Consider the following 12,936-nt stretch of genomic DNA (forward strand, 5'->3'; position numbering starts at 1 on the left):
AAATATGGCAGTGACCCAGCTAAAACTTGTGACTTGTTGATATTATAAACACCTTTTTCTTTCTCCTCCAGCTGAAGAAAATGAGTAGGGTATCTTCTGAATATAGGGCATGCACAACAGCAAATGAAGCGTATGCTTTACTAGGATTCGGAGTCAAACAGGTACTTTACAAGTAATGTTTAGGTCTTTCATTACACTGCATTATTTATTCAGACTTCAGAAGTGCGGCATCTGTTCCTTTTCACCTCTTCAAAGAGGAGAATCAAGGAGAAATAAGTCTCTAAACACTCTAGGACTGAGATTAAGACAGAAAAAGTGACATAATGAATAAATACAGGGTTAACACTCAAGTCAGTACTGGGTTTTGTTTTTTTTTTCTTCCAAATGGTTATTTTTTTAGTGTTTAAAATAATGCCTAGAAGACACCCATATTTAGAGTGGCATCATGTTTAAAGGAGGACAGTATGAAGGTAGATAAGGCATTCAACTCCAGTGGAGCACAGAGGAAACATGAAGAGATTCTTACTATTACTTAGAGATTCTTACTAAGAGATTGCTTCTTTCATATCAGATTAGTCTTAGATGTATGAAAAGATCTTGAAACTGTGTATTTATTAGCAGGGTACCCCTTGATAATAAAACGTTGTATACTATGAGATCACAGGTACCTAAACTCTGCAGAAAGGTACCTGGCTACTGCTTTCACTCGAGCTGTTTATGTTGGAGCATGCTAAACATCCTGCAGCTGCAGGAGAAACAATTAAAATAGGCTTTAAAACTAATTACAGGTAAAGCCAGGCAGCCATTTCTTAGAACAACTTGTATGTTTGATTCTTCTTATCTTTTTGCAAGATTCTTATCTTTGCAAGCATACAGTTTTAGAAAGGAGAAATGTATTTCTAGTCTTCAGTCTCTGGAATTTATGTTACATGATGGCAGCTGGGTATTTCTATTCAGATGAGTAGGTACAAACCATTGAATTATTCTGGCATTTACATGGACACGCTCAGATTTCAAGAGTTTAAGATAAAAGAACAGATTAACAACAGTTTAAGATTAAAAAGCTTATTTCCTTGTCTCTTGCAGTTACTGTTCTTGCAATCTGTTTGTAAAGTACTGAAGAAAAGGCGCTATAAAGTGGATCTGAATTTTGCAACATGACCTCCAAACCTGCAAGTATGAGATACAAAGTATTTTCATGACAAAACTGATTACAGAAGACAATGCTGCATGAAAATGTAATTACAGCAGTAATTCTGCAGTATGCAAAATGACATGGGTTATATATCTAGCAGTTCATTACTGGGGCTGCTATCAAGAAATACTAATTGCCACACACAAAAATTATGATTTTGCATGTTAAACTCATTTTCTCACCTTAAACAGGGAAGAGAACACATGAAATGTATACACTGCACAGGAGCCATCAGAATCACACATGAGCTGGTTGATATGACTGCGCCAGGCTTCTTCTGCATCATCACATGCTGCTGGCTGAAATGCAGCAAGGATGGCGGAAAAAAATGGCGAGGGAGGAGGGGAGGCATTTCGATCAACATCTCCAAAACTGAAGGAAGAAACAGAAAAAGGTGATGGCAGGAGAATACCAAGAAGGTGGCAGATAAAATACGCTATAACAGAGAGATAAAATCACAGGACCAATTACAGCACCTTCCTAAAAATACTAATGAATTTTCAAATTACTTTTGAAGATTGACAAGATGTTTGCTACAATGAGAAAAGCCTCCAAATCAGATTCCGTATCTTCAGAACGTTATCATCTATCTTCCTCCATCCCAGAACACTTGAATTGTTTTCTTGTACCATCATTTCATGTAAGAAGGCTGAAACGTTTCAGGAGAATAAAGCTCTCTCTCTCCCCCTCCCCAGGCTAACTGCAGTCTAACTCAGCAGCCAAAATCTGAAAGAGCTCCAGATGGCATGTAAAAAAAAAGTCTTAAAGCCTTTTTATAACATATACTGGAGTCCAGCCACACTCACAAGCAGACTTAAGTGCATATAGCTGGGATTTTTAACAGTACTGAGACCTTCTTTCATGAGAAAACAGAAGGATGAATACACATCTGATCTGTTGAAGTAATACAGTATCTAAGTAATATCTGCATTACTGCAGATCTTTAAAAATTCTCCTTTTTATTTTAATTAAGCATATTATATACATAATGCCTAGTTGCATAGATGTACGTAAATGTTGTATCTTATTTTTCCTAGAATGAAAAGCTTGGTTTTGTTTTGGTTTTCTTTTAGTTGTGTGATAATTATGCAGGTAATTAGGGCATTGTCTTCTCATTGCTCCAAACTCATGAGAATTTTATAACTCCTGTGGTGAAAACATCCATTCCATTGAGTACCACCTTGCAATCATTTTGCCGTACATTGTAAAACAACTTGTGTGAATAACTGCCAGACTAATAACTTGCGTGAATAATTGCCATAATTGCATTAAAGTACCTAGCAAGAGCAAATTGTTCCAGCCTGTCAGCTTTCTCTTCAGTTTCTGTCATATCCAGACTAAGGCTATCACTGCATTCAAATGCTCCAGGGAGTTCATTTGTAGACCCTGAAAGGTCATCCTCATGGACTGCTATATCTTGTTCTTCAGGTGCAGCTTCAGCCTAGGGGAGTGAAGGATGATGTCTTAGAAAACAGCAAATTAGTAAGTTAATTCCTCTAATAAACAGAAAGCATTTAATGAAAAAACCCACCTGACAATATGTTAAACCACACAGATATAAAGCCACAGGTTATAAATGACACAAATCAACTTACACTTCTTCAAAAATACTGTATTTGCTCAACTTTCTGTCTTGGACAAACATTATTTTTAAGGCATTTTTCAACTTGTCTAGCAAAGAATTTCAGATTCCAATGCATGTGGCAACACAGCAAGGAAGTAATTTCTCAGAAAAAAAAACAATAGGGTTGTTGTTACTGTCAGTCTGTCCTTGTCTCTTAACACTTTATAGTGTCCAAGACTGTACTAAAGCCTCTCAGAATATACTGGAAACAATTACTGTCTCGAAGACTCTATGCATGTTTAGAACTGGGAATTAATTTTAGCATGTCATTTACATTCAGGAGGAATCCAAGCATTCTAACAGGCCATTTAAAGGATTATGCTCAATTTCCTTCCTTTTTCATCTATCAGCAACTAAAGATCATGATTTCTTTTTGAAACATTCTAATTTCTCTTGCATTTTTAGTCTGAACAAGTTTTGTTTCAGCTTTAATCTTTTGGCTTTTGTCTGCCTCATCCATAGCAGCCAAAGCAGTTCCTGCAGGGATGACTGCAGTGGGTTGCTCAAACCTTTGTGCACGTATGCCCATGTGCATGCACATACATGTGCTGGGAATGAAATAGGGAGGGAAATCTGTGGCAAGTGGAATTAAATGAGAAAAGTGGCCCTCTGCAGTTTATCAATCTGCTTGGATCCTACAGATTAATTATGGGGATTTGTATTTGTAAAAATTAAACAAGACGTGTAACAGAGGGGACAGGGTCAGAAATTAAGTAGAATAATCTTTTGGTTTGCTTTATTTTCTAAGCAAAAGTGGTAGGAATATTCCCGAGTTCAGGGTGAATGAAATGAGTCAGAGCCCAAACCATTTTGAAAAGACAAATGCAAGCTATTATGGCTGAATTATCAGAATAGGAACCAAAGCACCTGTTGAAAAGTGTAAATGTTTCATGCTTATTCAATAAATAATTAGTAGTAACCAGTTTCATACATTAAATATTAGCTTGAAAGAACCACTGCAGTTTCTTCACTGCAATGACAGAGTCTGTAGGAGGAAAACACATTTTGATGGGATAGAGCAAGGGAGGAAGGAAGAGGAAGCAAACACCTCCCACCCACTGGAGTCCAACATGATGTCCCAAAAGCAAAATAGAAAAGTGAACTTTGAATATAAATGGAGGATTGTAGTACACTTCCAGAAATATGTGCGTTTAGGTAACTGGAAAAACAGATAATATAGCATCATGTAACCTCATAGAATTATCCCACTATTGTTAATAAAAAATAAGTTTAACTAATTAAGTGCTGTTAACAATAACATGTGGATTTTGGCATTGAAACATCTAGGAAGAGGCTACATAATCATGTAATGTTTCTCTCAACTGCTGCATCTATTTAAAAGTTGAGATATTTTTGGTTTTGCTTATGATGCAACAACTAAACATTTTGTAAATCACTGAAGAAGTAAAAAAAATTTCCTTTGCATTCATGACACCTCATCAGCTCTCTGAAAAGAAGAATTCAGAGGAAAAGAGAAACAGTAAAGAGATCAGATTTTATGTTATTAAATTAAGTAAAAATTATTTGGGTGTAAGTTTCAAGTCTTCTGACTAAAAACTGGATAACTTCTTTACATTGACTCCAAATTATTTTGAGTAAAAATACAGAAGTATGCACACTAGAAGAAAATACCTTTGAGGCAAAAACCCCACTAGGAGGGCATTCTGTGCTGACCAATTCAATCATCTTTGTGACAGCTGTAACCTGGGCTGTATTTTACACCAATATCAAATCTCTACCAGGACCAGCTGAATTTGCCTGTCAATCCTACAATAAACTGCTCTGATTTTACATTCTTCACTTACTTATTCCAAAGCTTTCAATTTTTGATGAATATTGGCACGTAGGACATTAGAGAGATTTTGAAAGTAAAGATTCCAAACTCCCAGACATACACTGAACTCCTAAGCTGTGATTTTAATTTCTTAATGTACACACCAACAGCTACTGCAGCTGGATGCATGAGATCAGCTGCAGCTCCCACCGGCAAACGTGTCTGTTCTGACTGCTGCTTCCTGAACTGAAATTCTGCCAACTTCTGCTGTTTATGGCTGTTATGTGGCCACTTGTCTACCAACAGTTGTTTTGACAAATGATAATGAGTTTACCTTCTCCACAGCCACTGTTTGGAGAGGTTCTCCTCTTTTTCTATCCTTACAAACACTTCCCTCCTCCCATCCTTTCTTCCTACTGCAGCAGTTTCTGACACAAACAATTTGTTTGATATTCAGCACAGTTCCAGCCTCCTTTTCTATGACCTCTTCTATAGAAGTTTCCATTCCTTCTGAAACATGCAGTGCTAGCAGCATCAATTTTTTGTGTGGCTGCATTTGGAGGGGGCAAGGGCAAGAAGGAAAGCCAATGATGACAGAAAATACATTCTTCCTCTGCCTCAGTCTCATACACTTCTGCTCTTTCTGCAGAAGTCACTCAATTTAGACATGACAGAGAAGCTTTACTGACAGAAGCCAACAGAATCATCAAGCCATTAATTCACACACCCCCCCCAAAACCAGATCGTATTTCTGGAGAGACACTGAAAGGAGTAGATTCAACTCATCTCTCATGAGCAAATACTGTCAAACAGAAAATTAAAGAAACCATCCCTATGTTGATAAAGATTTACCAACCTTGCTTTGTCTTCATCTTCTGATACAGTTCTCTGAAATACAATCTGCTGAATATGGTTGTATTATCCTTGCAAATCTTGCCTCCCCACCCCCAGGATAGTTTAATATTGTGGTCATGAATTTAAAATTTCTGCATGTCTGCCAAAAGACAAGTACTGAATCCAGGGCATACAACTGTACAATAGGTCCCCACATACAAAAATATTTCAGAGAATACACGCATACACCCACCACATGAGCTGGCATATTGTTCTTTAATTCAGCATGAAGAACAAAAGAATATTGCCTTGGAGTTGTAACTTGTAGCCAGTTCATGAACTTGTCTTCTGATGAGCTTGTACTACTTTGGTGCGTATGCAGTGCAACATATTTAAGAAACAATAAAATCTCTTAATGAAGAAAGTATAAGTAGAAAGGAGATGATAGCAAGTGAAGTAGTGCGTGAATGTATTGTACTATGCCACTAGACACAGGAAGCCAGAATGTACTTGATTTCACAGATCAAACTCTATATGAAGTGCAAGCAAAAAAAAATTGTAACAGCGTTACATAAAATACAGTCCAGTTGGAAAAGAAAGAAAAAATTGTAGTCACCTTGGGTCCTTCAGACACCTGGAGATTATTCATACCAGGCAACGACACATCAAAGCTGGATGTTCCCATGTTAAAATGATGAGGGTCTGCTGAGGTTGTGTCACATGATGTAGAAAGTGAGTCAATATGATTTGCATCCTCAGATGGGGAAAGATTTATAATCTGTTTAAAAGACAACAAAAGCACAAAAGAACTGAGTATACAGCTACCCTACCACATGCTGCTCTCATGAACACGCAAAGCAGAGAGTGACTTACAGTGCAGTGACAGTGGCTCTCTTAGTTTGTATATAGACACAACCCTTTCAATATTTCTTCATAAAAATTTGATTAAAAGCATTGCAGAAGTGAACAGTGAAAATCTGACACCATTTACCAACCTGGCATCTTGTTCTATTTCTTTAAGCATTAAATACATCAGAAATATTTACTATTGGACAATTGTCAAAAATTGTCCCTTAATAAAAAAAGGCAAATAATAAGATCTGATGATTCCTGTGTTTCAAACTTTGCATAAAAAATTCCTGTTTACCTTTGCAAATAAGGGAAAATGCACCCACTAATTTCAGCTCATTAGATTGCACCTGGGCAGAGGAAACTAAAAGCCCCGCTTATTTAAACCCACCCCCCTCTCTTTTCCTAAATTTCAAGTTTGCAACTTACTAGGTCTGAGTTCTCCAAGATTTGGCTGGTGGTCAGGTCCTCCTCCTCTGATGACTCATCTGAGTCCTCATGGTTCATTTTGTTCAGGCTGGGTGTGCTCCCTGAGAGCTGGTTCTCTTCCATCAGCTGCATGTCACACTTGTCCAGGCTGTCCAGGGACCGTCTGCGCACTCCCCAGTTGAAGTTGTCCATGCTCTCACCCTGCAATCAGACAGAGGGTCAGCTTGCTTGATATAAAAATAATCATATGCTAAAGTTAGCTCCAGAAATATATTTATGTAAAAATATAGTAAAATCTTGAAATAAGCATTATCTTGCTTGTTCACCTGGAGATAAGAGCAGAAGCATGGAAATGGCAGTTAAATGAACACTCAGTCTTTTCAGTATTAGATATTTTTCATGCATTTGCTAATTTAAGAATTTGTTTTGGTAAGTCCACATATACACACTCCTCAATACCAGTAGAGCAGTGATATGCAAAGGAAAAGTTTGAAAGCAATTTTAAAGGATTTTTTTCATGATGTTTAAAAGTATTAGAAGCACAGATCATACCAATGGTTCAATCGCAAAACTTATGTTAAAGATTTTAGATTCTTTGCTTTATATATATAACCATAACGGTGAGTAGATTTGAACAAACCCTTGCTTTACACAAAAAACGTAACATCTTAAGCAGCACACCTTTTAAACTTTTATTCTAGGCCCACATTGCTTATTCTTGAATCTACTTGAATTATTTGGAACTATATTTTGGGAATAGCCTGATAAGCATTACCTGTGATCTCACATTTTGAAAAGGACAGTCAAATGGACCAAGCATTTTATATTTATCAGACTTCCAGTTCTGATCCCACACACAGTTACATAAAGCTGAGTGCATTAAGCAAATGTTGTAACCATTTTCTTAATGGTTAGGCTGCTGAACTGGTAAAAAGATCACTTGATTTCTTTCATGTATAAAGACGACAATTAGTCTTCCACCCCTTTTCCATTTATTTACTGTATATATTTTCCAGTGGACTGTATGCCTTTTCTCTGATTGCAACAATCTCTCACTCCCTTCCTCAGTCTAGCCAGGCTCCTCTCTGGCAAATGCAGGACCACATCCACAACTGCCCCTGCCATGGACCTCCAGGGGCAAAAGGGGCCTTACACAGCAAGAAAGGTCACCCCAGAAGTATTCAGATGCAGTTTTGGGTACTTTACCTATAGGAAAGCCCTCAATTCTGCATCAGCATGAGAAAGAAATTTATAGAGAAAAATGTTTCCTTTTAAGGTTCAGGGCTGCCTGTTTTAAACAAGACTCTGTAAGTTGCAATGCTCTTAAGCAAGTCAATTGGTGAAAATTCAAGCTGACAGTGATACTTAAATATTAATTTGAAAAAAATATAGTTCTGCCTAAAAATTACTATTATTATTAAATAACTGATTATGATTATTTCCTGGGTTTATGCGGATCAAAATTATGTGCAGTCACCGAGAAAGAGGTCTCAGTTCAGTAAGGCCCCTTAAGCAGAGCTGTGGTTTTAAACACTTGAGCGATGCCCTCTTGGGACTACTCAGACATTTACTGAATGGGTACCAAACTGCATGATGTGCAATGAATTAAATTGCAATCTTACCTCCTTAACAATCAACACACTTGCACAAATTGATCTTATTTTGCATCATTACCATTTAATGCAATGGACTGTAGAATTTGAATAGGAGAGAAAGTTCAGTTTCATGACATTAAGCTCACTGTTTCATGAACAAGTATGATGAAAACAGAAACAAATATTTTTAAGGAAAAAGACAACCCTTGCAATTCACAAGAACATTTAAAACTAAGGAATGCACTATAACAAAGAGAAAATGAAGATGAAATTGCTATGAAGCCTGACACGTTATTGGAAGAACCCTGTGGTTTTCATCCTGGGACTGGTATCATATGGTAGTTTTGGGTGGAAAGAGAACGGAACACATCTGAGTTAAGAAATTAGGCCTCTTTAAACCATAAAAATGACTGTTCAGTCCCAAGCTATTTATTTTAACAAATTCTTTGGTTGTCCATCCTCCCCCTCAAAGGCTGGAGGACACATGCAGCAACTAGACATCCTCCACAAACACATCCATTACTGAACCAACAAATGAAAAAATGACATAAATAAGCAAGCAAGCAAAGATGACTGTCATCACACCCTTATCCTCATGATGCCTAGTAAAGCCATCAGTAAATTTAGCAGCCCATGACTATGGGAATATTTCATGTTGCAGTTATACTCTGTAGTGCATTAAGGAAGGAAACCAGCAAAAAGAAGAAAAATAAAAGGGACACTTCCAGGGCATGCAGTTAGAAGGAGTAGTGAAATAAATGCGAGGGGAAAGGGTGAAAGAGATGAAACACTATAACTCAAATACCTATAGCATTTGGATTAGTGTAAGTTTGCTACAGGGGCACCCAGAACCATCCTGAATTTAAAAAAGAGGTCAGCACATCCCTATGAAGATGGAGTTGTTTTTGTAGTCTGTTTAGCAATCTTTCTTCCACAGTTAACAAGAAAGAGCAAAGATGTATTTGAGAGGCTGTTCATTTTTATCTACAGCAGGAGCAAAGCCATCTCCCATCTGAAAAGCCACCAGTGGTACACATCAAGTCAGAGGAAAACAGTCACATTATAAGTGTATCTGGCTGGCAGGGAGCAGGTACCACACAGAACTTCCTACAGTCACCACCCTCTGGTAAAGGAGCAGATGTGCCCTTGCAGCTACTGCAAACTTTACAACAGCCCAGGGGAAAGGAGAGACAGAAGGGAAAGTAGTCCTGTGTGGGGGAGAGCAGTAAAGCTCCTCCACAGAGGCAGTAAGAATCATGCAAAACCTCTTTCACACAAGTTTTCATCCTTAACTGTGTGGACAAAGTATGCAAAGTTAATGGAAACACTCAAATATTGTAAGGCATAGACAGAAGCATTGTGGAGCTACATAGTAAGGCACTATTTCCATATGAATGTATCTCTTATAGCACAGGCATTTTGAGACAAAGATTTTTGGGGGTTGTGTTTGCATAATAACTGATATACAAACTATCAGAAACAGATATGCAAAATTCTGTGGTTGCTGATTTCTGTATTATTTGCACAACTCATTAAATTCTCTATCATTTCAGTTCTCTCTATGCACTGACAAACTGAAAATTTAGGCCCCAAACTGGCAATGACTGATGTGTCTTTTCAGTTTTCCTCACAAGGTAAATGACCCAGGAAAGTTGGTCAGACCATACAGCTGTATTAAGTTAAGCTGTAGAAATTAATTTATTTATTCAGTTAAATTGAGTCTGATAGCAATAATGTAAACTGACTGAGGTCTCATATGTCAGCTTTAGGAATATGCTAACAGGAGACAATATGCCACAACAGAAAAGGTAGAAATGATATATAATTAGCCCCTAATAACAAATGGCCCAATGGCCCATTATCTATAGATAATGAAGTTTCTACACATTAATCATGCACAAAGATAACACAAGGGGAAAAGGCTCAGTTTGAAAAACACCTATACTAGAATTAAGATATTTTAAAATTTGTGAAGACTGTGAACATGTCAAAAAAAACCCCTTAAAATGATGCAGAATTTTTGAAAAAGACCTCCAAAGTATTTCTAATACAAGACAAAAAATGAAGCACCTGTCAGAAATGCAAGCACACACTCACACACTCACCTACGCACACACTGAAGGGGGGAGGCAACAGCAAAACTATGATGTTATTCTACAATATAAATTTGCAAGAAGGCATAACATATGCTGGCACATCTGAGTTCAAGTAGCATTCTTACCTGAAGTTCCTGGGTAGCAGATATAACAGATAGAAAAACAAATAGAAAGAATCTATGTAAAATCACTGCATCAAAGACATCATAGACAAACATTTGCCTACAATTTTAACAAATATTATCACACAAACTTCAACTCTACCTTTTAAGTCTGAAAATAACTATTTCTTGCTTTCACATCTTTAGGAAATTTCAAACAAGTATACCTTGTGATCTGGAGATGAACCAAGCATCACTGGCCTGTTAAAATCATAAGCACTTTTTTGAAGAACTGATGTTGCTCTTGCTAGCTTTAGTTTTCTAACACTATTTTTTCATTTTTATGAAGATACCATACTCATGTAAATGTTACAGTTTCAACTCAGTCATTAGAGAAGTAGCCTTTTACACTAGGTCTAAGTTTATTTTTAAAACAGTAGTAAGCCAAGTCTGAACTAAAATTTGGAATGGAATCCATGGCAATTAAAAAACCACTAAGTGAAACTCAACATTTTTAATTTTACTTCACATAAACCTAGAGAAGCTTGGTATCTGTTCCATGACCAACTTAAGACCACGAGGATATCAATTAATTTAGGCCTCAGTCTTGAAGCTGGCCACATGTATAGAAAAAAATCTTTGCAGAGTCAGAGTCCCTGAAAGTAAATTTATTTTAAAAGGAATTGTTGTGCACAATTATTTATACTCTCTATATAATTTTAACTGGTGAAGAGAAAGAAGAAATTCCTGAATTTCAGTGGACAAAAAATTTTTGAGTGATCATCAGACAAAATTGCAGTCCTACTTTTTTGAAAGCTTTTAAGACACAGAAATTATGGCAGCCAGTGTATTTTTGCCAGACAACCTGGCATTATTGTTTTATCATCAATCCTTGTTTGGAACATTGAAGCTCCTTCAATATTTGTCTAATGTATTTTCAACCATTGCTGCCAACTACCCTTTCAGATTTTTTTTTTGGTGGTTTTTTTTTTTTTTTTTTTTTTTTTTTTTTTTTTTTTTTTTTTTTTTTTTTTATTTTTTATTTTTTTTTTTTTTTTTTTTTTTTTTTTTCCTTAGCAAAGTCATGTGTATCTGTGAGCCAAGACTACTAATTTTGATACAGAAATTCCTGCCTTGGAAAAATAAGAACTTTGGGGCTTTTTTTTCCCATTCCTTCATCCTTTCTCCTCATTGGAAAAAAAAAAATTCAGATGCACATGAGTTCACATCTGAGTGTTCTGTTTACCTTAAAATTATTTTACTACTGTAATATAAATAGGTAGAAAAAGGAATATTTATTCCTGTACACGTGTTCTTCTCAGGGTTAAGAGTGATGACTGAGAGAATTCATGTTAGAAACAAGTCCACAATTAAGACATCTGAGCCTTAAGTCCTTCAAAAGAACTAATAATTTCTGAACTTTTAAACAGCAACAAAATTGTTGGACTTGTTTGGCAACAGATATTAATTTTTGGTCTTTCCTGATCAAATAGAAAGAAATACCTCAAGTCTGATATTAGCAAGGTTAAAGGGTGTAGCCCCCAAAAATTTATCAGTTCTTCAAATTTTTCCCTTCAGCAGTTTCAGCTCAAGGTGAGCTGACAGCCTTCACCTGTCAAGACCTGATCTGGGTGCTCAGGATTTTGTCAGCTCCTGCATGAACTGATGAAATCACAGACACCTCAGCAGAGTGGAAGGTACATCTCTAAGTGATTTCATCAGCAGTTGCAGGAATAACAGCAGCCTGAAGGCCTGAATTAATGTTTCAGAGGGTTCCTTATGAATCAACAGATTTGGAACAATTTCATTTTATACATTTTTAACCAGCAAATATATATATATTCTTAACAATATAAATCTTTACAAAATGTATTTAAAATAAGTTTACTTAAAAGTAAGTTCATCAAAAAGGTACTAGAACAGAGGCTTTATTTTTCCACTACCAGTTTTGCAGTGTTTCCTAAAGTAGATTCAGAAAGGAAGGGTGTGGTAGTCTTTTTACTGTTGCACTACTGAAATAAACACTAAGTGAAGATCATAAATAATCTGAACTTAAAAGTACGTTTATAGCTACACAGTTAAAGTTTTATGTTACAAGAAGAGAAGTGTTTAGCAGAAGGAGTATAATAAAAGTGCTTTAATAAAAAAGCTGTTTCAGAGAAAATATACTGTACCTCCCCATCTTCCAGCTCAACATCTAGGAAATCAAAGTCCCTAAAGACTCTGAATTGCTGCTCACTGTTCGAATCATCCATGTTCTCCTGCTCCCTTGCTCCGTCTTCTGAAGAGACCAAGCTCGTCTGGTGCTCAATCAGATCCAAATCACCACAGGAAGAAAAAATCACCTACAATCCAAAGGATTTCTTTTGTTACAAACTGTTCCCTCTGGTTGTTTTTTTCCTAAAAGCTGTAATTGGTTATTCAGAAGACTGTATTTCC

The 12,936-nt window shown here is 36.6% G+C and overlaps 1 protein-coding gene across 4 annotated transcripts in view; it reads right to left on the reverse strand.

Moving 5' to 3' along the window:
• Positions 1-12,936, reverse strand: part of FRY (FRY microtubule binding protein) — a 159,710-nt gene that overhangs the window by 17,746 nt on the left and 129,028 nt on the right. For 3 of the 4 annotated variants that reach the window (XM_041416003.1, XM_041416005.1, XM_041416006.1), the window contains exons 51-56: positions 12,672-12,842; positions 10,522-10,530; positions 6,706-6,906; positions 6,044-6,205; positions 2,473-2,636; positions 1,378-1,567 (exon numbers count right to left, since the gene is read on the reverse strand). In XM_041416003.1, the coding sequence (XP_041271937.1) occupies positions 1,378-1,567; positions 2,473-2,636; positions 6,044-6,205; positions 6,706-6,906; positions 10,522-10,530; positions 12,672-12,842 (897 nt within the window). The remainder of the gene's footprint in view (positions 1-1,377; positions 1,568-2,472; positions 2,637-6,043; positions 6,206-6,705; positions 6,907-10,521; positions 10,531-12,671; positions 12,843-12,936) is intronic. The other variant, XM_041416004.1, reaches the window with a different exon arrangement.

This window comes from Onychostruthus taczanowskii, unplaced genomic scaffold, assembly GCF_017590055.1.
Source record: "Onychostruthus taczanowskii isolate IOZ18803 unplaced genomic scaffold, ASM1759005v1 scaffold50, whole genome shotgun sequence".
In the NCBI taxonomy this organism is placed as follows: domain Eukaryota; kingdom Metazoa; phylum Chordata; class Aves; order Passeriformes; family Passeridae; genus Onychostruthus; species Onychostruthus taczanowskii.